The sequence below is a fragment of the Xylaria bambusicola genome (assembly GCF_022495145.1).
Source record: "Xylaria bambusicola strain CBS 139988 unplaced genomic scaffold F5B22scaffold_74, whole genome shotgun sequence".
NCBI classification, from domain to species: Eukaryota; Fungi; Ascomycota; class Sordariomycetes; order Xylariales; family Xylariaceae; genus Xylaria; species Xylaria bambusicola.
Window position 1 is genome coordinate 563 of NW_025953627.1, and position 24,469 is coordinate 25,031.

Here is a 24,469-nt window from a genome sequence, read left to right on the forward strand (position 1 = left end):
CAGTCCTGCGTCGCTTTTCCATGTTCCTGGAATCTGTAAGTATGGATGCCAAGAACATCACGAGGATTACGATTGATTCGACACTTGTTTATGCAGGAAACATTGATGCTGAAAAGTGATATTGCTCTGGCCCAATAATCGTACGCAGAATTTCCTTACTAAGGTTCCTAGAGGTCGACCAACTTATTTCTTCCCAACCTTCCCGCCCTATCCTCACGTTGCACATATCTGTAGTTACGTTTCTTATTCTTCTACTTTGCTCCGGCCGGTTCGAAAAGTGTGAAAGTCTAGCTGGCACGAAACATCACAAGGTTAGCTAGCCTTTGTCACTCAGACTACTACCACCAACCGGGTGCTCATTCTACAATGGCCCGCGCGGGAACTGTTTGGCCTCTCTTCGGAAGCATTATAAGGGAGGAAATCTCGTGATGCACAGACAAAGACCGACCGAACTTGGACTCGTCAAGCACGAAGCGAGCGCCCACCAGGGAACTGTTATAAAGGGTCAATCACATACACGGGATGAAGAGGGCAGAAGAGGGCAATAGTATGTCCTGATATACGAAGTCGTCTCGTTCAGCATCAAGATCCCATGCCCTGTAGGGTGTTATCAGCCAAAGCTGAGTGGGTGTATTAGTATTTGAGCGACTCGTCGCTGGATTTGCTCAGAGAGCTGGTACAGTACTATAGTATGTAGCTTAGTCGTCGTTAGCCCACGTGATTGAATGCATCTTGCTGCTCACACAGACTCCCAGCAAAATCCACCCCGTGAGGCGGAAGTGCCGGAGAACAGACATACTGTCCATGGCTTACGCATCCGCCCGGCCGAGATAGGAAGCTCGGATTGAGGGCACAGCAATTCTTGCTGGTGAAGGCGTTTGAAACACGGCCTGATCCCCTTTTGTTTGTGGCGCTTCCTTTCAAGTTATTCTATACTTAGAGGTTAGGTAGATGAGCAAGATGCGTCGTACACGCATTGCCAGAACAATGTCGCGGAACAGAATCACCATGTGCACCGTGATGTACAGTGTACACAGTACAGTAGGGTCGGTACGATGCTGAATAACCTCATGCCTGGTGAAATAAAGACGAAGGTGTCTTCGTAACCCGGTTCGGACCGCAGTGTGCGTCGTAGAATGCCTGCTCATACAGTTTCGAGACAAACTCACAACTAGGTACGAAGTCTACCTATACCCAGACGCATACCCATGTCGTACCTGACCGTGTGCATTCTACGTACCTCGCATACGAACTGCCTAACCGCGTGACATAAGTACAAAGTAGTCTGTCTCCAGTGAGGCCTTCGATATCCAGACCAACCAGACCCGTGTAGTTGGGTTATAAACAATTTCTGTTTGACGACCTGTAACTTTGAAGTAGGTATATGTATGTAGACGAGATGCCTGTAATGTCCCTTGTACTGTACCTACATACGTATAGGTATTCTCTCAACACGAGCTTGCATGACCAGATCTTTAAGTCACTCGGGAATCCATTACACCATCTTGACACGCTCCGGAATAACTCATAAGTTTCGCTCTACTTACGTCAAGCAAAACTCATGCTCTTTCTTTTATTTGCTTTTTGCTGATATCGTTAGTGGCGGTCAGGTCAGTAGGAAAGCTTGTAGCTGGGGGCGTGTGAAAATTGGTTGCCTGGCAACCAACCTTTTAGGTACTGACCCGCCTACCTCCTTAGGTAGCCAAACCCAGCCCGAGATACCTACGCCACTCTTATAGCACAACATGCTGGATTGCCTCATCATGATAGCACTAACAAAATAAAAAACTATATTTACTTTGCACCTATACAGATATTCATGGCAATGACAGATGGATTGAGCAGCGACGATGAATTCCCAGAGGTTGAGGTCATCGTCCAGAGGCGCAAACAGGGGACCACATGCAAGGATCTCGGTGACGATAAAGGAAGTGCGCCAAGGCAACCTGGCTCTCCAGAATCAACACATATGAGCTTCGATAAGGCCCTTGTGAAGACACCTGCTACTGCGAGACGTCGGCGAAGGCTTGGTCAAAGCCAGCCCGTCGACCATTCACTCCTGAAGCCGTGGGACGGCGTAGAAGTGGAAAACGGAGCAGATGGCCGACTTCCCAGATTCAGGCAGCCTTCCATCAGGCCGGCGGACAGAACAGAAGAAACAGACGCTACTGCAACGGGAGGAATGATGCGCCGTCTTCCAGCGAGGACCAAAATCACCGAAGCTCGTGTCATGGCTAGCAGTACCGTGATCGATAATCCACCAGAGGAGAGAAAGACACGACGGCTGATATCGCGAGGTGCAATGAAAGCTATGGATTTGAAAGTTTTTGAGAAAGAAGTAGACTCTCTACTTACTTCGGATGAGTTAGAATCGGATGCGGAGAATTGGACTGAAGATGAGGACTCGGACTTTATTCTGAGAGGAGATTCATCCGAAGCCCTTTCAATATCCTCTCAGCCGCGCCCACGAAGCCCGAGTAGCCCTCGTCGCTTGCAGCGCCGTGTACTGTCTTCATCGAAAACGCCAGCATGGGCTAAGTCGAGACAAGATGAATCAATAACACTCCCTAAAGAGCAGCGAGAGAAGCAGACCATAGCGAAGAAGGCGACTACGAGAAAAGTGAAAACCGCGCCTCGAGGAGATCTGGAGGATTTCTTCAAGGAACTTAAGATGTGTGTATATCTCTTCTTTGTAACTGTTGCTACGATAGGCTTTACTAAGAACTACGTAGATCCTATGAAGACTCTGAACCAGAGAGACTAGGTACCGGGACTCCACTGGTACCGATTTTGGACCCTATAACCCCTAGAAAGAAGACCACAACTTCTCCAGCCAAGGTCCCGCGAATACCTATGTCGCCCTGGAAACCAGAGCATAAGGAATTCTGGGACCCTGAGGTGAACTTTGCTTGGATTGACAAGCATTCACCCCCGAAGAAGACCACAAAAAAGGTGCTGGACCTCGAGGCGTCCAATGTTAAAGATGAGCTGAAGCGCAAATATGGCACCAGCCCTGAGAAAAAGCAAGCAAAGAAAGCCTTTGACGCCGTCAAAGAAGACCTCGCGCGCGATTTCCTCCAAGAGCTCGACCAAGTTATCACGGACGGGAAACTAGCGCAGCTTACAGAGGCGACTGGCGGCCTACGCATCGTGTGGTCAAACACGCTACTTACGACGGCCGGGCGCGCACATTGGAAATGCAAGACAACAACGACGACATCGAAACAACCCTCTGCATCTTCAGTATCGAGTAAAAGCACTGCCAGCACCACCACCGCTACAGCGAAGTCGACAACAGCACAACACTCTGCTCATATCGAGCTCGCCCTCAAGGTCCTCTCCAACGAGCCCGACCTGTTGAATACCGTGGCCCACGAATTCTGCCATCTCGCCGTGTTCATACTGCACGGGAAGCCCAAGCTCGCTCACGGCGCCGAATTCAAGTCCTATGGCCAACGTGTCATGCGGGCGGCCTCAGGAATCGCCGCCACCGACGGTAATACAGCCACACTGAAGACGCCGCAGAACTGCAGCGTCGAGATCAACGTCACGACGCGCCACAGCTACGAGATCGAGTACCGCTTCGTCTGGCGATGCGCGGACTGCGGCTGCGAGGTGCACCGACACTCGCGGAGCGTGGACCCGGCGCGTCACCGATGCGGGCGGTGCAAGAAGGGTATTCTCGTACAAGTGAAGCCTGTTCCGAGAGGCGGTAAAGGGAAAGGAGACGGGGAAAACAGTGGCGAGCTGGGGACGGAAAAGCTAGAGGCGAAAGGAGATGGGGTGCAGAAGAGGAAGAAGACAGCCTATCAGGAATTTACGTCCCGCGAGATGAAGGCCTTAAGCGTCTCGCATAAAAACCTGTCGTTCAAGGACAAGATGGCCTTGGTCTCAGCGCGGTGGAGCGAGCGTCAGAAAGCGATGAAGAAGGAGACGGAGGCAGCTGTGCCTGCCGCTGTTAGTGTTCGGGGTTTGACGGCTGCTGTGGGCGTGCTCAGTCTCGATGATGATCGCAGCGATGGAGGCGGCGTTGAAGCTCATTAGCGAGAAAGCCGTGTGTGCGGTATTTCGGCGTAGATTGTTTAGTTTGGTACTCTATGTGTTATTAAGGGGTAGCCCCTGAGCGGTGTAGTTGTCATAATCAATGATTACCCAGTCCGGACTCCTTTCTTCATTGGTACTGACTTGATACTGATACGGCAAAAATGTGACAGAGGCCTCATAGAGTCTCAGCGTCCGTTTAGGAAATATACACACTAGAATACCTTGGTGCTGAGAACCTCAAAAGACCTTGGAATGAGCGGAACTTATAGAATCATTCATTTCGCGGAGAAAGATGTATTGGATGATGTATCGGAGATGCAGAGTAAGATAACCATATCGCGACGACCGTCCCCTTATATATAGTCGGATGTTTAGAGACGAAAACCATATACGACCCAAAGGCACCAGAACACCCAGACTGGAATCTTTGGACACTCCTCGGCTCCTAAAATACATCAGGTGAGATTTCAGTCGCTTTGAGCCAACCCTTTTCACATTCTATGTGTTGGACGGGAGACGAGTAGCGTTCGAGTGCGCAGCTATAGCCGTCTTGCCCTTCACTGTTCTCTTCGAGCCTGATTAAAAAAATTCACATATACACTACACTCACTCTATCGAGGTTAAATTCCCATGCATTAACTTAGCTCATGCCCATCCATCTAAATAGATAGACGAGTTCGGCGGCGGTTGAGGTGTGGCGGCATTGCGAGTTTTGTGGTAGTATTACATGATAGTTGGCAGGGTTAACAGATTAATATATGGTATTATTAAATGTTAATCCTGATAGTTGGCTGTGGTGAAGCTTTGTTGGGAATATACATGACCGCGGTAGCAGAAGATCTAATGTGGTTGAGAAAGTTATTGACTATATTAATCGAGTATTCATTAATCCAGGTCATAAGATGGAATCGGCGCTGGCGCCCAAGCATCTATCTCCATATTATATCGCTGGTCGTCAACAATTGTGATATCCTGCTCGATATACCAGTCATGAATATCATCCGTAGCCCTATATATCTACATATGGGGGTGTGCGATAAAAAACACTGGCCAGGTCTCATGCCAAAGTTGAGTGTCCATACTCATTACGCCCCCTCATAATGTAAATCCAAGCCGCTCGTCCTTGTGTAACAAGTAAAGGAGAAAGAGCACTTCATGTTCGTATTGCCATCATATCTCTGTTTATGTTTCCTTCCCCCATATCCGACTACACTTCCTTGAAGAGACCCCAGTCCTTTACCTTGAATGATTCCCAGATCCGCGAGGCATACTCGACGGCGTCTCCAATCAGCTGTCCCTGCTTCCCAAGCTGCAGGTCGACATCTTCCTCGTCGTACTCGCCACGAATGTGAGGCACGTTGATCGTTATGAGGATATCGGTGTGTTCGCGCTCGAGACGCACGAGCGTCAGGACCATGGCGGTGAAGTCGGGCGCATTCCCGCGCGTAGCAGCATTATCGCCTTCCTTCGACGGCAGCCCATGAGGCGCGAGCGTAGCGATGAGGGTATAAGCTGGTATGTCTTCGCTGATTTGTACGAAGCCCACAGGTTAGCGACCAAGGTGTTATACAGAGATGCTATTACAAATACTAGTTGCGATGAATAGAGAGCTGGGGCCACGCCCGCTTCTAGTCGAGAAGAAAGGTTTTGAGGAAACGTACTCGAGCTTGGAGAATTGCGTGGGCGTCGTGTTCCACACTTTCAGTCCTTCGATATCGTCGCCGACAATTTCGCGGAGGTGCGTTGTCAGCGCGGTCCCATCGATTTCTTCGCTGCTGCCATCCTCGCCGACGCGTTCGTTGATCTCGATGATGATGCTCGTAAAGCCATCCTTGTCAATATAGACCTCTTGGTTGTCTGGTACCTGGCGGAGCTGGCTGCAGTCGAGGAGACGCGATCTGTGTTAGTAATGACGCTACTTTGTAAAAAAGCGCATATGCACAAACTGGCACAGGCTGGTTGAGATCTAACGCACCTGACATCGGCGAAGTTGGTCGGCAAGTCGCAAACGAGAGCCCCTCCAAACAGCGGGGTGCTCTTGTACGTCGCCATGTCGCAAAACAACCCGGTTGCAGTCGAGCTGGAATAGGTATAGGGTTGGCTTTGAGGCTCGCAAAGTATTGAGTGATAGCGGTAATTCTCGAGAAAAGTTAGTCGCACTGTAGATGTGAAGGCGATCAATCAATTAAAGCATAGGTAGCAGAAATGAGGTTCAGTCACGATGGTTGTAGCATTCGTTGATGGAAGCCTTACTGGTCTTGGCGTTATCAGCTCAGTGGTGGGGTTGCCTGCGGTGCCTACCTCTACCTACCCCCTATGATGTAATAGCTTCGCTGAAGCACTGCACCCCTACCTACTCTAGGTACTGTACAGGCATCACCGACATGTAGAACTTGCAATATATGTTAGACGCCTCGGGAGCTAGAAGCAAGCGCTAGGTATACAGTTTTATGTAACTAGTTGATTGAGTAGCTATCTACATATGTATTATCGTGGTCTTCTCTATCTGAGATTGTTGCTCAAGCCGTATCTTGGGCCATACGTACAGCATACTAATTCTCGTAGTGGCAGAAAACAACACCGTCAACGAGAGGATAACGCCTTATAGTACCTTTCAAATATACCCATAACCCCCTTTCGAACTCCGAACTCATAGTCAATAGATTCGCAACATTGTGCAGACTCGAACAAGGTCCTACCTAGTCTAGAGTATGATGCCAAGCAATTACAGTGCCAATCCTTAATGCCTACCAGTGAACGCCATATATCCCCCTTCAAGTCATTTGCTCATTCGAGTACCACGATCGCCTCTTGCGTCGTCAACCAAGATTCGCGAGCATACGCTAGCGACGGATGTCAATGCTGGCTCGTGATGAATCGAGGGATGGCCGAATAGAGCTACTAGAACTTCGGCGTCTCCTGGCTCGTTGCTCGCTAGGGTCTGTCGGGTTGAGGCCTGTCGATTTGGCAAATAAGTTGAGAATGTCAGTTAGCGTCACGACGCCCGTCAGGCGGCCTGAGAGGTGGGAACCTGGCAACGCTGACCCTGGCACCGACGTGGAAGGGTAATGAGTCCCTGGAACCGCTGGCTGGGACGAAGGAGCAGAGCTCGACAAAAGTACCGTGGGAGGAAGAGAGGGTGTGCTAGGAGCCGAGGACGATGGCGAGGGAGACTCCACCACCCACATGCGATGAGAGTGAGTCGCCACGAGCTTGGCGACCGTGTGCGCAAGTGTCGAATACGGGTTCACGTAAAATACGGGGAATGAGTCCTTCCCCTGTTCTACACCCCTCTCGGACAGGATAATCGAGATGAAGTGAAGACAGGTATTCTCGAAAAGAGGAAGACTAGCAGCGCTCATAAGCAGACGGACATCAGCCGTCGATATGTTTCCGACCACATTAAGCCCGTTGTCGACAACGGCCACACTTGTCAACCCCTCCTGATTCATGAGAACAAGTGCATCCGCTAAAGGACTATCAGAGCTGTTTCGCGTTTAAGTTAGCGCTGTGCAGGTGATTGATCTAGCAGGCATGGGCTCTGTGGTTCACATACTTTACAGCTATGATTTGTTGTGACCCTATATTAAGCTCCTTCATGAGCTTCGGGTAGAGTTCATCGATGACCCTGAAGTTGATACCCTCATTCCAGAAGAATTCCATGAGCCTTATCTGGCTCAAGATGCCGACAACCTCTGCCTGATAGTTGGTGATAAGGATGCGGTGGATACCACTGCCAAATATTTCTACGGCCCTGGCCAGGTCCTCGTCACCCTGTAATGTTACCAGTGTCTCCTTTCGACATATGGGCTGAATGTCGCGAAGAGGAATGCTATCACGGGCCTGGGCTCGCTTGGCGATATCATCGTACAGCGCAACTAACTCTTCGGGTGGGTGGCCCAGACCGACGACGACGAGAACGTAGGCATTCAGGTCGTTATAGTCAAAAGTAGAGTCTGGCCTAGTGCTTTGGGGGTTTTCGCGGATCAATACAACGTTGCTCGTTGTATTCTTCACTAGGGCCTGGGACAGTGTTAGATACGAGGTCATCGCGGGAGAAGTGGTAGCCGACCGACCATTGAAGCGTCCTCGACGCTTGTGTCCATGTCAACCCATCGCACATCATCTTCCGAGATTAGCTCCCCAACCGCAATATCCCTCCAATCTCTCCCGGCGAATCGGGGATTGTGGTGTCTCGCGGAAGGTGGGTGGTTGAGTAGATCCTGGAGGGCGGATTGGGTAAAGGAGGGGTGTCGTTGAGAGCGGGGTGAGGACGGCAGGCCTCTTAGACCCTCAACGAAGCTTGAACGGTGGCTGTGGGTTGAGGCGAGACTGGACTTGTGCAGACTCGAGGAAGAGGGCGTTCGCTGCGGCGGCGTCGGGACGGGCGAGGTACTGGCCTCACTGGCGGCGGGTTCCTTCGAGTTTTGGTTATTGTTCCCGAGGAACGTGCGGTGCTGTTCCATCTTGGGTAGCTCAACAGGACGGCACACAGAAGAACCAATGACGAGCGTAATGGGAGTGCTTTTCTCGCGCACAGTTGTATCGTCAGTTATATAGAATCAATTGATTGTTCGAGTCTGTGTTTCTGGGTGCCCGATGTTGTAAGTATGTATTGATTCGCCGCCAGAGCGATGTTTAGGCTAGTAGTGAGGTGGTACAGCTGACTGTCTAGGCGAGTGAATTACCGAATGGTACCTACCTACCTAGGTAGGTAGGTAGCCTTTTGTTCAGCCACCTCACCTAGCTGCATGCACCTCTGAATAGAGCCTCGAAAGCTAGGTACTTACTCAGGTGAAATGTATATCAACAGACACGTCCCGGCTTGGACGTTGGCTTATTCACAGCCACGATAGTATGGATTTAGTCTAAAACTTGGGAAGCAACCGTAGGGACCTCGAGAATGAGTTGGACAAAAGCATACCCAGGAGGGTGTTGATTTCTGTTTCTGTCGGCTTTTGTACCAGCCGGTGAGCCAGCCTCGCCAGCTAATAGTTCCAGCTACTCTTCGCACGAGGAGGTACCTAGGTAGGCAAAGACCCCATGCGGGGTTGGGGTGGGACGTACTAGGTTCAGAAGCTACAAGACGGGATGACGATTTAGGACGGGAACCATGACGATCATGTGGAACTGAGAACAACATACCCTAACAGCCAACCAACATGCACCCGCAGAAGCACGCTGTACGGAATGACATTATCAGCTCGTTAGGGGGGGGGGATGTCCGATTTTACAAAGTACTTTATATAGAAACTCATTTCTCATATGTCCCGACCTGGAACGCCAAAAAAAAAAAAATCAAAAAAAATCAAAGCAGAGTAAACCAGAGCCCATTCGACCCTGCTTATGTGTCGTTCAAGGTCGACTAAATAATTACCCAGTTGTGTAGTTATGAACATTCCGAGGCCGAGGTAACGTAGGTCAAACTAGCATTCAAGGGTTATTTACTCTAAGATCATTCGATAAATAAGAACAATTAATTGTCCTTTTTCAGGCAATACGAGCAATCAACCCCGGTGTTTTACTAGTATAATGTATCTAGAATAAGATTCGCTGCGAGGTCAATAGGCTCATCTTGTGTGATGCGAAACACGGGCTTGCGTTTCCACTACAGACCTCAACAATGCATATACATGAAATATATATAGCAGCAAGTATTATAGGTATAGTAGGATCATGCGGCTGAGAGCAGAATGCTAAGTCCGCAGAATCCACAATCGACCGAGGCCGAGCTGATCCCCAAGACCGACAACCGATGCCGGTTTCGGCCCACGATACTATTAAATGGGGTCTTGAACGAAGCAATTGACTATGCTGATCTGATCTAATCTAATCTGATCTAACTCGACATCGAGCCGCCTAGCTGTAGCTCCTATGATTGGTCTTGAATCCTGGATGAGACGAGAGAAGGCCCTTCCAGCACTATAGGCAACCGTCAGGATTTCGGAAAACTCGGACCAGCATGTCCTTGGACGTGTCCGTATCGACCATGGCCGGCAGGGGTTCTTACGCCGTGTCGTGTATATATATAGCTGTCTTACCATGTCTTTGGCGTGCTTCCTCGTTGGTGAGAGCTATGCTGATGATATAAGGTTCATTTCTATATTACTTTGCTTAGGTCGCTAGAAATATAAATCACATAAGATTCCACTCCAACATGTTCAAGAAGACATGGCTCGTAATCAGGGCAGTGGGGAATATTGCCTCCTTCCTCGGCTACCTAGTCTCTCGCTCTGCGTGGCTTCGTATGAGGCGCATTCGCCACCGTCTCTCACCGCCTGCTTCTTCCAAATCTGAAAAGCATGAACTGCTCAGTATCGTTGTCATCGGAGCATCAATGGCGGGGTATCACGCTGCCAAATCGATTGCTGAGTCCATCCTCCCTGGTTTGCCCTACCGGGTCGTCGTCATTGAGGCTCGCGACCGTTTCCACTTCACATGGGTTCTGCCGCGATTCTGTGTGGTAGAGGGACATGAACACAAGGCATTCATCCCGTACGGTCCTTATTTACGTCGAATATCCGAGCATGCGTTGCGATGGATCCAAGGACGCGTTGTTCGCATCACAAAATATAGCGTACGACTAAGCAGTGGCGAGGAGATCCCCTACGAGTTCCTGGTAGTGGCAACAGGGGCAGGTGCCACAGATTCATTACCAAGCCGTGTACAATCCGATGAGAAAACTGAAGGCATTCGGCAGCTGAAAGACATTCAGCAGAAGATAAAAGAGGCGAAGAGTCTGGTTGTAGTCGGTGGGGGCGCGGCTGGTGTCGAATTGGCAACAGACGCGAAGTCATACTACCCCGAGAAGACAGTGGTCTTGGTGCATTCGAGGGACAGCGTCATGCACCGGTTTGGGCGCAGGCTACAGAGAGCAGCGATGGCGGGCTTGCAAGAGCTGGGAGTGGAAGTTATTACAGACGACAGACTGATAAGGGAGGAAAAAGAACGTGGCGTCGTGATATTGAAGAGTGGAAGGGAGGTTAAATGCGATTTTCTTGTGAGTTACCTTTCCCCCCTGGTCCACATACCTCTACCGCCTGAGAGAAGATTGACGAAACATAGCTGACTGTGAATTAGGTCAATTGTGCAGGCCAGAGGCCTAACTCCATGCTCATTCAGGAGTTAAGCCCAAAGTCTGTGACCCCTTCGGGTCACATCCTTGTCGAACCCACGATGCAGATCTCTGACGGATCGCTGTCCAATGTCTATGTATGCGGTGATGTTGCACATAATAGTACATCGAACCCGAATTCTAGAAGCGCCAGAGCTCAGGCTGCGGTTGTTGCCGACAATGTGATACTGGCTATGGACGGACATAAACCCACTAAAACGTATAAGCCGCAATGGCTAGAAGCCTTGATCAAACTTACTCTAGGATTGGTAAGATTTGTAGTTCATGAAGGTTGGAAACCAAGTTGCTAATCTCATATTGAATTTCGCAGGATAAGTCAGTCACACATATTGGCGACTTTGGCGGAACAGAGTTGCTCTTCTCGACTCAGGAAAAAGACCTTGCCCTAATGTCGGGAGGAGCCTGGAAATATATGGGCGCAACCCCCTTTCAGGACGAAATAGAGACTCTTCAGCGATTTGTCACCAAAGCGTGACCGTTTTTGTTATCGGTCGTGCGTTAACTCGGACGTATATACTTACACCACACTGTCTCGCATACTGAATAGCCTTCGAAAATACTGTCACCTTCTACAGGTCGTTCTATAATACCTACTGTTAGGATTGTTGAGTTTTTGACAAAAGGGGTAATGTAATATGAGGTGTATGGAATGGGAGATTGACTGGCATGAGAGGTTTTGTTTTGTTGTTATATTATGAGATTGACTAGCACATGTCTAGAGCGGTTGCGATGGTCAAGCTCACGAATACGTGCCCAATAGAAGATGAGACAGATATAGTCAGAAGCTGTGATGCCTTTAGGTAGGTGCTTTGTTAGCGATTTTGTGTCCGGTTTATGGTTTACCCGAGTCTGAACCCTAACAGGAGGCAAAGTTACAGTGAAATGGACATATTAGAGGTTTCTCCTATAACCACGGCAAATTCAGTCTAATTTCGATATCACCGATGGTTACGATAGTTGGTGGAGAATGATTGTCACAGGTTATTCGAGGAGATGTCTGACGTACATCTCGAACCGTTTTCCAGCACTATCAGATCTTTCCCCGTTTTACCATGAGAAGCTGCAAGATGAGGACGTCGCTGGCCTATGGAAACGTTGACTGCATTCAGGAATATCTGGCAATGTGGTTATCTCGATACAAACTAGCTTAGCTGGTCGAGACTGTTCAATAGGCTTATGGACGCGACAACTGGGGGAGAAGAGAAGACACCAAAGTTTGGGAGCATCACATCGCATATTACTCTTGCGGGCAGGAATCCATGTGGCCAGCTTTCGAGCGCAGCGTTACGAACTATTATTAGAGTGATTGGATTCCCAGCAGTATCGTTTTTGAAGCCCGTCATATTGTCCGCTACAAGTCGCAGCGGGCTGACGCACATTGCCGTGTTGATTGGTGGCCTGGGCCAGATGGAGAACGGGCTCAAGCGCGTATCTCCAGGTAATATGATGCTGATATTGCTAGCAGGTAACCATCTCATCCGAGCAGAATCCACCCTCTATCTTGTCGGTTGACGCAACAGCTGAGTCCGGTGTATCCTCTGAAGCTAATGAGAATGTGGGAAGGGAGGCGATGAAAGACTCGAGATGACTGGAGGGGATTCTCTGCGATAGCGTAGCAGTGTTGCAAAGGCGAATGAATACTTATGTCCTAGACTACTAAGTAATCACTTCTTGGAAGAGAAATCATAGAGGCATGTGTGCATGGGTAAGGTTAAGGTTTGGCCAAAGTAGTAGTAAGTTCCCTAGTATGTGCCCCTGTTCAAGAAAAAGAGATCAGCTTAGGGCGACCAATTGGACTATCGATTCGACGCAAGGGTCTCTCCCCTAGCGCTAGGTATTAGTTGCTGTACTTAAGCAAGCACCACTATTGTAATCCAGGGCTGCTTGTACTTACTATGTACATAGTACATAAGTAGGTAGTACTTACCTAGGTAGATGAGTATTCAAGAGAAGCAGAGAGGAATAGAAAGAGAGAGAATCAGTGACCAGCCAGTCACTTTGATTTTATATAAGCTGCTATCTGCCGCGGCCATGAATTCTGCTGGCGGCGGATACCTGCTTACCCAATGTACCCAGGTACCTACTTACATAGGTATGTATGTAGGTAACCTAAATACCATGTCAGGTACTTTACCTACAGCATTCCGTCTTTGATTCTTGGTGCATTGTTTCTACAAAGGGTAAGTAGGTAGTCGAGGAGGTTATGAATGCTCTCCACTGCCCAAGCAGCCTAGACGAATTGGGCCTGCAAGGGCACCAAAAGAGCGCCAAAGAACACCCAAGGCACTCAACCCCTCCATTGTGGGTTAAGAGCACGGGCCACAAAGCGCTGTTTCTGCTGCTGCTCTGCCTATCGCCCGCTTATCACCCGCCGCGCTAGCATTGTTTCGACTTTTTTTTTTTTTTTAGTGCCCCCTCTGCCCCATCTCCAACCCCTCCAAGATACCTTGGTACCGGGTGACGGCCTGATTCCATGAACCTCGAAATCACGACAACAATGACAACAGCTCGGCCATAACAATAAATAGCAATAGCATACGCTTCCAGAATCTCACACCTGCTCAGCTACGCGTCGTCGCTGTAGCTTCGTAGTCATCGCCTGGCGCCGGCGTGTCTGTCACCGCCCGCCCCCGCCGTTTCCCATATATTTGCTTTGTTCCCAAAAGGCACCTGTCGTCGTTCGTTGCACGCCTAGTCGCGCGCTCTTAGCCCTGCGGGGCACACTGCGACTTATCACGACCGACCCTGCAAAACAGCCATCTCCCTCCCCAATCTCCCAAATCCCCCGTCCAAGCCTTGTTGTCGCCTCTGACAACCAAGCCCCTCCACCTCCTTCTCCCCCCTCTCGCGACCGCTGCCACGACCGGTAGATTTGTAGAGGAGGAGACGGCCGCCCACCATGTCTCTGCTGCCTCCCGAGGTCGCTACCGAGCTGAACCAGCTCCTGCAGGCCCTGCAGTCGCCTGATAACTCCATACGATCCCAGGCCGAGGATCACTTACAGAACAACTGGACAGCCGCACGCCCCGAGATCCTGTTGATGGGCTTAGCCGAGCAGCTTGCTGGTGCCCCCGAATCTTCGGTAACTACCATCTCCCTTCCGAAATCCACCCCCCCCATTGTGAACACGATCGGCTATTCGCGTGTAACCAGCCTGACCAGTGGATACGGATTGACCTACCTATCTATTTGCTTCACTAACTAATCTAACTTCTCTCTAATCAACAGCTTCGTTCTTTCGCTGCCGTCATATTTCGTCGAATCGCTTCTAAGACGAGAAAGACCGATAAAGGCGATAATGCCGAGATATTCATTTCTCTACCACCTGAGCAGGCCCAGGTTATCCGCCAGAAAGTCCTCGAAGCTCTAGCCAACGAATCCGATCGATTGGTAAGGAATAAAATCGGAGATGCCGTGGCTGATGTTGCCCGGCAATATTCTGAAAATAGTTGGTCAACCCTTTCCTCCTCTCTTGATCCATAAGTTTGGGTTACTTCGTATATGCTGCCTTAATCTCCAAGCCACGCGTCGGGGGTTATTGCCCGCTGCGTGTAGCATGTTTCGTGTTATCTGTGTCCCAGGAGATAAAGAGTCGTTACCAGGCGTGCCGTATCTGTCTTAAGCCTGTATCTAACTGTTTCGCAGGCGACCAATGGCCTGAGATTCTTGGGGTTTTATTCAACCTGAGCATGGCGAGCGATGTCGGTCAGCGCGAGACCGCTTACCGCGTATTCGCAACTACACCTGGTATAATAGAAAAACAGCACGAGGGTGCAGTCATGGAGGCGTTCGATCGTGGCTTCAAGGACAACTCGGTCGCCGTACAGTTAGCCGCTATGGAGGCATTTGCTTCATTCTTCCGCAATCTCAGCAAGAAGGCCCAACCAAAGTACTTTTCGCTTCTTCCCACCGTCTTGAACATCTTGCCCCCGATCAAAGACTCGCAGGACTCCGATGACCTTAGCAAAGCTCTATTGGCTCTGATTGAGTTGGCTGAGACGTCACCGAAAATGTTTAAACCCTTGTTCCACAACCTTGTCATGTTCAGCGTGAGCGTCATTCAGGAGAAAGAGCTGTCTGATTTGTGCCGGCAGAACGCTCTCGAACTCATGGCCACCTTCGCTGACTACGCTCCGTCAATGTGCCGAAAAGATCCTTCCTATACGAATGACATGATAACCCAATGTCTAAGTCTAATGACCGACCTCGGAGAGGACGATGACGACGCAGCTGAGTGGCTAGGCAACGACGATCTAGAGTCTGAAGAAAGTGACCTGAACCATGTAGCCGGTGAGCAGTGCATGGATCGGCTCGCGAATAAGCTTGGAGGGGAGACAATTCTGGTTCCTACCTTCCATTGGTTGCCAAGGATGATGACATCTATGGCTTGGAAGGACCGCCATGCCGCACTAATGGCAATTTCCGCCATCTCGGAAGGGTGCCGTGACCTGATGGTTAAAGAGCTGGACAAGGTTCTCGAACTTGTTGTCCCTGCTTTGAAGGACTCTCACCCTCGAGTGCGTTGGGCTGGTTGTCAGGCGCTGGGTCAGATGAGCACGGATTTTGCGCCAACAATGCAGAAACAGTATTACGACGTTATCCTCAAAGCTATTATTCCCGTCTTGAACTCTCCCGAGGCTCGTGTAAAAGCACACGCTGCGGCGGCTCTTGTTAATTTCTGCGAGGAAGCGGAGAAAAGTATACTTGAACCCTACCTTGACGAACTTCTTTCGCACCTATTCCAGCTTTTGCAAAACGAGAAACGCTACGTTCAAGAACAGGCTCTCTCGACTATCGCCACAATTGCAGACGCTGCCGAAGCTGCCTTCTCTAAATACTACGACACTCTCATGCCTCTCCTTGTCAACGTCTTGCGACGTGAGAATGATAAGGAATTCAGGTTGCTACGCGCCAAAGCTATGGAATGTGCTACTTTAATCGCTTTAGCTGTCGGAAAAGAGCGTCTTGGAAATGACACTATGACGCTAGTGGATCTTCTAGCGAACATTCAAGCAAACATTACTGATCCTGATGACCCCCAAGCGCAATACCTAATGCATTGCTGGGGTCGGATGTGTCGTGTTATGGGCGCCGAATTTCTCCGTTTCCTACCCGCCGTGATGCCGCCTCTAGTTGAACTAGCTAGTGCCAAGGCGGATATTCAGCTTCTTGATACAGAGGACGAAATTGAACAACTACAGCAGGAAGACGGATGGGAACTAGTTCCACTTAAAGGGAAGATGATCGGGATTCGAACTAGCACCATGGATGATAAACATATGGCAATCGAACTGCTTGTGGTGTATGCACAAACCTTAGAGGGCCAGTTTGCGCCTTATGTGGCCGAGATCATGGAAAAGATTGCACTTCCAGGTCTAGCCTTCTTTTTCCATGATCCCGTTCGGTTTATCTCAGCCAAGCTGGTACCGCAGCTTTTGAGTTCTTACAAGAAAGCCTATGGGCCGGATTCTAACGAGCTTCGTGGATTATGGGCTGGCACAGTAGACAAACTACTCGAAGTCCTGACAGCAGAGCCCGCTATCGATGCCTTAGCTGAAATGTACCAATGCTTCTACGAGTCTGTTGAGGTCCTTGGCAAGAATTGCCTCACTCAGGAACATATGGGCAAATTCATTGATGGCGTCCACTCTGCTATTGAGGATTACAAGGATCGCGTGACCCAACGCGAGGAAGACCGAGCCGGTGCCACTGCAGAAGATGCGGAAGATGAAGCCGAAGATCTCTTACTTGCCATTGAGGACGACCAGACTCTGCTTGCCGATATGAACAAAGCCTTCCATTCAATCTTCAAGAACCACGGCGCCACTTTCCTCCAGCCCTGGGAGCGTCTTATGGGTATATATGAGAGTTTCCTCACATCTCGCGACCCGACACAACGCCAATGGGGGCTTTGTATCATGGATGACGTCCTGGAGTATTGCGGACCAGAAAGCGTGCGATATGCTCAATCTATAAGCACTGCGCTTCTTGAAGGTTGCAAGGACTCTTCTGCGGCAATCCGCCAAGCAGCTGCGTAAGTCAACGATAAATTTCATTTCGTAATAGTGCACGACCAAAGAAGACACGGCCGCTTCCCTCTATATCCCCAGCATCAAAACTATAACATGAGACGATCGTTGACGATTTCTAGGTATGGTATTGGAGTGGCAGCCCATCATGGCGGCATTCACTGGTCTCAGTTCCTCGCGTCCTCCTTACCGTACCTCTTCCAAGTCACACAGGTACCGGATGCACGCGGCGATGAGGCTGTCTACGCTACAGGTATGCTTTTCCGGTGCCTAGCCATGGGCATTCATATATTGTGGGTCGCTTGTTAGGCGTTCGACAGGCTAATAACCTTCTATAGAGAATGCATGCGCTGCCATCGCGAAGATTTTACACTTTAATAAGCAAAATGTGGAAAATCCTCAGGCTGTGGCAAACCAATGGTATTTAGCTCGATTCCCGAGGTAGTTACTCATTGCTAACTGTGACAATCCAGGGTTAATACGCTCCCAGTCACTAATGATGAAGAAGCAGCACCATATGCGTACGGATACCTAGTGGAATTGATTGAGCAGTAAGTCTTTCCAGCCCTTCCTTTTGCACTACTCAATGCCTTCGACATTTTCCAGAGCCCAGACCTGGGGCTTTGTTTCTCTAAACTAACAGTTTTCAAGGCAAAACCCAGCCGTTACAAGCCAAGTAGACAAGGTCTTTGTTTACGTTGGGCAAACTTTAGAAGCGGAAATGCTTCATGGCCAGCTTGCCGCTCGTGTTGCTGGGGCCGTCCAGAACCTTCTTGTTGCGGCTAACGTTGACCCTATACCTTTATTACAACAGCATTTCCAACCTGCAGGGCAAGAGATAATTCGTCGCCATTTCACCTAGGCAGGGAAAATTGCACAAACGATCTCGCTGATGACCATTCTCCACAAATGGGAGTCCTGCCACATGGATTTAGGTAACTAATCTGCATTGCCTCGGTCATCAGAATCAGACGGGCATCGCCTAGAGAGGCGAGTAGAGGTGCCTATGGAATCAACAATATGTGTTTTTTGATACCATAATCTGTGAAGGTGTCATCGGCCAGCCTTATATATATCAAGCGCAAGGGCTAGCATCACACTTTTTATCTTCTTTCCTTGCTTGGATGCGGGGATATATTCTGCATATCCCTGGTGTTCGGCCATAGGAAGATGGGCGACAGAGTCACAGCGCCATAGTCCGATTCAATATTCACGATTCATAGGAGGCTTGCGAGTGAATGGGATCAACGCCTGTATGTAGCCTACACTCGAGGTCTTTCAGATAGATAGAGACCTTCTGTAAACACGCCAAGTCAATAATTCCATTGAGGAACCTTGAAGTGTTGTTGGGAGATAAAATAGCGTTATACATATCTTATCTACTCCCCTAGCTTCTTTCTCTGTGGGGGTTTGATGGAAAGCTGACAGACTAATCAATACTAATACTCACCCCGAGGTATATTCACGTGCAAACAGAAGAGAAGTGTGGCTTTGTAAGCCTTGTAATGCATCATTTAGCAGCGCTCGGGGGAGTAAGCACGGGATTGCTCAGAAAGAGAGGGAGAGCCTATTGAAATCCGATGCTATACTTATTGGCCTTGGAGTGATCTCGATTTCTCCTCAATCTCGCCGAGCTTCTTGGCCATAACATCGAGGGCGTGATACACACGGCAACTGTTGCTGGAATGACCTCTGTCCTTGATGAGCACTGATGCGACATATTTCAGCTGGCCTTTCTCACTGAAGCGAGTGATGTTCCCTGCAATCGCCTGTGCAAACTTAGCCCCAACGTCGCGATCCATAGGCATCCAGTCCCTGTCGAATCTCATGTCTCCACGGCTCATTCCCCATGCCATCTATGTACCACGCTAGAATTTCTGGAAGGGTGCCAGCTAGTTCGAGCTTCCCGTTGGCTGTGGCGGCTTCGGGCGTCATCACTTCTCCGAGAGATCTGAGGATCTCTCGCTTCGTCTGCGCAATGGACTCCTGCTCGTTGATGTCTTCTTTTCGCTGGAGCTCCTCGAGACGCATTAAGCGGTTTTTGAGTTGCTTGACTGTGGGGATGCTAAATTTCACTCTTCCTTTTGGTAGCCTAGGTTAGGGTGTTACTAACTATCTTCCATATTCGCTCTATTCCATCTCGAGGCAGTGGCGGATGAACCTCCTAATGGCTTTCGAGTCGTAGTCACTTCACTGGCGGATCGGGATGGCTGTGACCATCGCTCTGCTGCAAACGGCCTCACCATCCTGCTTACGGGTTGTATAACGGAACGTCTGATATGAAGAAAGTTGCGAAGTAGGGACGATATAATAATGATACCCCCCCTTGAAAGTGTATAGGCAGTTTAGTTAGGAGGACTAGGGCAGAAGGCCTTCGGGATGATTTGATCCTTACTTTTCAGCTACTCGTTAAATTGTATGTAGGTCTAGCTTAGTGTACCTGCATTCACCTAAAGTGGGATTGTGGTATCCTCAGCCGCAACCCCTCTAAGCTCTAACTGAATATCTGAATCCTGAGGCTCCCCCGGCGGCCTGGTCGCATTTCGCTTGAGGAAAGTTAGATCCGGGAATATACTTCTCTGAGGAATAGGGAAATCAGTTGCGGCTGCAAGTATAGTCTATCCTATTCTCTCTACTCGCTGACATGGGTTAAATCAACGACTTGGCAAAGCGCATCGGCCAAACAATGCTTTTATGATAAGATCTCTACCATCCCTATTTGCCCCACAAGTGTTGAAAGCGAGGCAATGAGTGGGAATTTCATTTAATCATTGGTATTTCTAAGGTAAGAAGTGTGTTCGTAGGTGTATCGACAAGACATGACACGTGAAACGTTGTCATATCAAAAATTATGCATTGGTCAATTAGAGAGTCGTACAAGTATGAGGGTGCGAGAACGCGAGAGAAAAGATAAAATGTCTATATACTATCTGACTCAATATCACTTCCTTGATAAGGCGTATACCTATATAGCATGGGCAAATATTTCCTTGTGCGTGTGTACAGCTACCCTTACTTTGTGAGGATTATAAGATTAAACCTGGGGATACTCAATTGTTGATATAGGCAACTCGCAAGCAAGAAGGCGACGAGCTCGACAACATCTTTAAGGCAATGTAACCATATGATGTAATTAATATATCCTACCCCACGCTTGCTTCTATTGAATACGCCAATTATAATAATCCCAAGTCTTGCTTTGGGCTGTATCGTGTTTAAGGAGATTGAGTATTCCCTCATCAACTACCAAGAAAAGAAACAACGCGGACACTAGATGGCCATTGAATTCCCTTGCGAAAACTTTGTCCTCTTAGAAGCCTATTCTCGACGGCGTCAGTGCCCAAGTCTTTTATCGTACCAGAAGCACGACACTGATTCCGAACAGTTACATTCCTATCAGGGCTAGGCTATTCTGATAGTTGAATGATACAATTTCTCCAGCAATGGCTACTTAACCTCATTGGCCACTATTTTAACTTGTTGCCGAATCCATGCAATTTTCTCTCATGGGGTGAGCATAGTGTCACAGTACAGTACTATATAGTGAGTGCAGAGACGTCAAGCCTTCGACTTGATAACTCGTCGTTACCTTTTGGTGGCGTAGTGGCATAGTACTGCACTCCTTTGTCATTCCGTGACACATAGATCATATTCGGGCCCTAGTAATATGCGAGAGTTTGTTGTGATCTTGGGATTGGCAACGATGACGATATCGCCGCATGAGAGGCGGAGGAAACCCGCGGTTTCAAATTAATTAACTCATCACATTGGGTTTCGAACACAGTTAGCTGAGGTATGATTGACATGGTAGTAAGGAAGCCTGGTATATACCTAAGTATGCGGAACTAGAAGTAGCATACCCATTTTCTCTAATTAGCCGGAGGAATATTACTGGAGCGAGGCTTGGACTGTAACCGTGGAATCCGGGGTTCGTACCACCGCCTGCAGGACCACAACCTCGTTACCCTCCTTCCGGCGCTTCCTATTTCGTGTTCGGCATCCCATCGCTCCATCTACTCTACGCTAGCAGCGGGCCCGCCAGCTGCACACAATGCATGATACCGTGTGTTCGGATAGCTACCTGTCCTAATCACACAGATGCAGCGTGACGCTTGCCAGCCTTACCTTTCTTGGCTCTCAAGGCCTTGGATGCTGGAGTCGCGGGCCGTGTAACTCCAAATCCGTGCGGGTCTCGGCGATTTCAATGGTGGAAGAATCGCCACGGACGAGGACGTCACTTGGACCTCAATGAGATCGAAACACGGCACGGCGGAACTGGTCATCATGGAGGTGAATAGAAAAGCTTCGACAGCCGCCTGTCTTCCTGCGTAACTATACCATTTGGAACTGTGCGATTAGCTCATTTGCTTCGAAAACTGGATTGTTCTCAACGACAAACAAGACACGACGAATCAATAAGTCAACATGAAGAACTTCGTACACCTCGCCGCCCTCCTGGCACTCACAGTCGACTCTGTCTCAGCCCACTACATCTTCCAGCAGCTCACTGCGGGCTCTACAAAGTTCGATGTCTTCCAATACAGTATGCGGTCCTGCAAGACCTTGGTAATAGCTTCGGTCATTGTTATGATAAGAAGACTAAGATAGTGCTCATCCAATAGTCCGAAAAAACAGCAACTACAACTCCCCCGTCACAGGTAATTAATATACTAATCCTAAGATTACGGCTATTTCATTAATCTCGTTGCAGATCTGGCTTCAAACGACCTTCGATGCAATGTAGGCGCTTCGGGTGCTAGCACTGAGACCATCGAAATGCAAGCCGGTGAATCTTTCAGCTTCACCCTAGACACGGCTGTCTACCATCAAGGACCCATCTCCATGTATGCCCAATCTGTATTTCTCTGTGGCCAAGTTTGCATTACTAATCCTGTCGTCCCAGTTACATGTCCAAGGCCCCCAGCGCCGCTGCCAATTACGACGGTTCCGGAGAGTGGTTCAAAATAAAAGATTTCGGTGCGTGCAGTACTTTGTATAACCGGTGATACGAGACCTGTTACTAATTAACAACTGGTTTAGGCCCTACATTCAATGGCGGAAGTGCCAGCTGGCCGCTACAGCGTGAGTATAGCTATATATCTGCGATTACGGAGACAATACTGACTTGCTCGGTGTCCAGAAACATACTCTTACACGATCCCTAAGTGTATCGAAAATGGCGAATATTTGCTACGCATCCAGTCGCTCGCTATCCACAACCCTTGGCCCGCTGGAATCCCTCAGTTCGTAAGTCATACTCTTCCTAGTCTAGTTGGATCTATGCCCGCAACGCTAGGAATAACTGTCGCTAACTTAAAGTGCCGTAGTATATCTCTTGTGGTAAGCTAAATATCAGCATTCATTCCCTAGATACCATAGTATTTCCGCCTACTAGAACCGCACGATTGACATACAACCATTCCAGCCCAGGTTAAGGTGACAGGAGGTTCCGGTACTGCCAACCCGACTCATGCTTTGATTCCTGGAGCATTCAAGGAGTCCGATCCCGGTTACACCGCCAACGTGAGTTTCTAATCCCACAGTTTCACATCATTATGCTTGAGTAATGGTCGGGAACTTACATCGTTATTAGATCTACAGCAACTTCAACAGCTACACAGTCCCCGGGCCTGCTCCTGTGAGTTTACAGCACCTACCTGCATGAACCCGCGCTCAAGATACTGATATCGTCCTAGTTGACCTGTTAAATGAACACGCAACCAATTTAAATAGGTGGTAGCCATGAGATATATAGCGAGTATTCGTCTGATCAACTTGGATTCGACGACCTGTCGTCTGCAGGTCGTTTTGATTCGGCACGAAGGTCATCTCGCGAGGGCGATCCCGAGTTCTGGGCAGCGCTGGAGGAAAAATAAGAATGAGTAACGGCAGCTAGATAGCAGCTGATCCAGCCTTCAATTTGTATATATTGTGAGAGTAGACTCAGTACGTTGCTGCTATCAACATTCGCTATAGATATTTTCAACATCAGTACGATTAATTTCTTCATTCCTGGATTACCGTGGGATATGCGCACCTGTGCTTCGGTGAATTCGGTTAGGACCATTCAGGAGTAGCAAAGCCAATGAGATTTGTCCATATATATACATATAAATGCATATCTTGTACTCCGTACTTGCCCATGTAAAATGCCTGCCGATGAAGGGATGAAAACCGGGCATCGACCACCGGGCCCACAGTGGCAGCTAATGCAATCAATTAAGGTTACTGAGATGCAAGTTGCCGACGGCATCACAAAAGCATGTTTCACCCTACAATATAATATGTCTTCCCAGATGGCAACTCTCCCATCGTTGACAGACGAGCCAACACTCTATCCCGGGTGTTGCTTCAGCCTATCTCGGCCTTTACTCGCCACAATCCGCGCTCTCCTCGAATCCATTCCCATCCTCACGCCTCCTGATGTGAAACCGAGTAACAGCAGCAGTGAGCATGCATCTGTCTTACTCTCCATCGGAAGCGGCACAGGTCTTCTAGAAGAGCTTTTGCAAAGGTATTTAGAGAGCAGCGAGGCTCGTGACTCTAGCCACCATTCTTCATCCTCTACTTGGCGCGTCGAAGGTGTCGAGGTGAACCCTGCCGTGAACGTCTATCTCCCAGAAGACCGCATCAACCACGTCGTGGGCACATGGGCGGTCCTCGGGTCGCGAGCGCGCGATGCGACGGCGCTCATGTTTGTGTATCCGCGTGACGGGTCTTTAGTCCGGCGGTATATCGACCGTACATCCATGACGATGGGTCCGACATCGCGTACTACCTGCGGAGGCGTCCAGGCTGTACTCTGGCTTGGTCCGAAATGCGATTGGGAGGATACCGGTCTCGGCTCCTTCACTACGAGGGATGAGTACGAGATCTTTGAGATGCGAAGTAGCACTGGGTTGGCTGGATATGAGATGCTCGCTGTCCTTCGACGAAAGACGATAGCTTCACTGGCCTAGTATGGATTCCTCCGCACCTCGTTATTAGCATTTGAAGTATGACACAACCGTTATGCACACGGAAGAAGGATCCTTCAAAATACGACAGAAGTGAACAGCCGACATTCACTATTGAGATCAGGATCTAACTCGGGGATGGTACATTCGACGATGGGCTACCATATCTAGCATTCCTTGTATTGTATGTTCTGTTCCTCTAGATGAGTGCTCGTCTATCAAAATTCCATATTGTCTCCTCATTACGAGCTTTCTTGGAATGCTCCTTGCTGTCAATCTAACTAAGCCAATCATAACGTTCATGA

The 24,469-nt window shown here is 49.1% G+C and overlaps 7 protein-coding genes across 7 annotated transcripts; 5 read left to right on the forward strand and 2 right to left on the reverse strand.

Moving 5' to 3' along the window:
* Positions 1-1,650: 1,650 nt before the first annotated feature.
* Positions 1,651-4,157, forward strand: F5B22DRAFT_627903 (uncharacterized protein). The gene is made up of 2 exons (XM_047976368.1): positions 1,651-2,673; positions 2,733-4,157. Exons 1-2 carry the CDS (start codon positions 1,820-1,822, stop codon positions 4,042-4,044), a joined length of 2,166 nt encoding a protein of 721 aa, XP_047825598.1. The 5' UTR covers positions 1,651-1,819; the 3' UTR covers positions 4,045-4,157.
* A 683-nt stretch (positions 4,158-4,840) lies between these two features.
* On the reverse strand, positions 4,841-6,313 carry F5B22DRAFT_627906 (Mog1p/PsbP-like protein). The gene is made up of 3 exons (XM_047976369.1): positions 6,020-6,313; positions 5,706-5,921; positions 4,841-5,570 (listed from the first exon to the last, which is right to left on the reverse strand). Exons 1-3 carry the CDS (start codon positions 6,094-6,096, stop codon positions 5,252-5,254), a joined length of 612 nt encoding a protein of 203 aa, XP_047825599.1. The 5' UTR covers positions 6,097-6,313; the 3' UTR covers positions 4,841-5,251.
* Positions 6,314-6,490: 177 nt separating this feature from the next.
* On the reverse strand, positions 6,491-8,732 carry F5B22DRAFT_627908 (uncharacterized protein). The gene is made up of 3 exons (XM_047976370.1): positions 8,121-8,732; positions 7,601-8,067; positions 6,491-7,530 (listed from the first exon to the last, which is right to left on the reverse strand). Exons 1-3 carry the CDS (start codon positions 8,508-8,510, stop codon positions 6,888-6,890), a joined length of 1,500 nt encoding a protein of 499 aa, XP_047825600.1. The 5' UTR covers positions 8,511-8,732; the 3' UTR covers positions 6,491-6,887.
* A 1,001-nt stretch (positions 8,733-9,733) lies between these two features.
* F5B22DRAFT_526119 (uncharacterized protein) lies at positions 9,734-12,005 on the forward strand. Its single transcript, XM_047972673.1, has 3 exons — positions 9,734-11,044; positions 11,125-11,427; positions 11,490-12,005. The coding sequence occupies exons 1-3, from the start codon at positions 10,202-10,204 to the stop codon at positions 11,652-11,654; spliced, it is 1,311 nt and encodes a 436-aa protein (XP_047825601.1). The 5' UTR covers positions 9,734-10,201; the 3' UTR covers positions 11,655-12,005.
* A 2,073-nt stretch (positions 12,006-14,078) lies between these two features.
* Positions 14,079-18,070, forward strand: F5B22DRAFT_651747 (armadillo-type protein; the record flags this gene model as incomplete). Its single annotated transcript, XM_047979514.1, has 7 exons — positions 14,079-14,324; positions 14,408-14,627; positions 14,825-17,213; positions 17,331-17,461; positions 17,547-17,628; positions 17,682-17,759; positions 17,860-18,070. The coding sequence occupies 7 exons, from the start codon at positions 14,079-14,081 to the stop codon at positions 18,068-18,070; spliced, it is 3,357 nt and encodes a 1,118-aa protein (XP_047825602.1).
* A 2,947-nt stretch (positions 18,071-21,017) lies between these two features.
* Positions 21,018-23,219, forward strand: F5B22DRAFT_627926 (endoglucanase II). Its single transcript, XM_047976371.1, has 10 exons — positions 21,018-21,751; positions 21,831-21,866; positions 21,920-22,052; positions 22,112-22,185; positions 22,249-22,290; positions 22,349-22,455; positions 22,536-22,548; positions 22,634-22,731; positions 22,802-22,846; positions 22,905-23,219. The coding sequence occupies exons 1-10, from the start codon at positions 21,634-21,636 to the stop codon at positions 22,914-22,916; spliced, it is 678 nt and encodes a 225-aa protein (XP_047825603.1). The 5' UTR covers positions 21,018-21,633; the 3' UTR covers positions 22,917-23,219.
* F5B22DRAFT_627928 (uncharacterized protein) lies at positions 23,220-24,324 on the forward strand. The gene has a single exon (XM_047976372.1). The coding sequence runs from the start codon at positions 23,358-23,360 to the stop codon at positions 24,165-24,167; it is 810 nt and encodes a 269-aa protein (XP_047825604.1). The 5' UTR covers positions 23,220-23,357; the 3' UTR covers positions 24,168-24,324.
* The last annotated feature ends 145 nt before the right edge of the window (positions 24,325-24,469 follow it).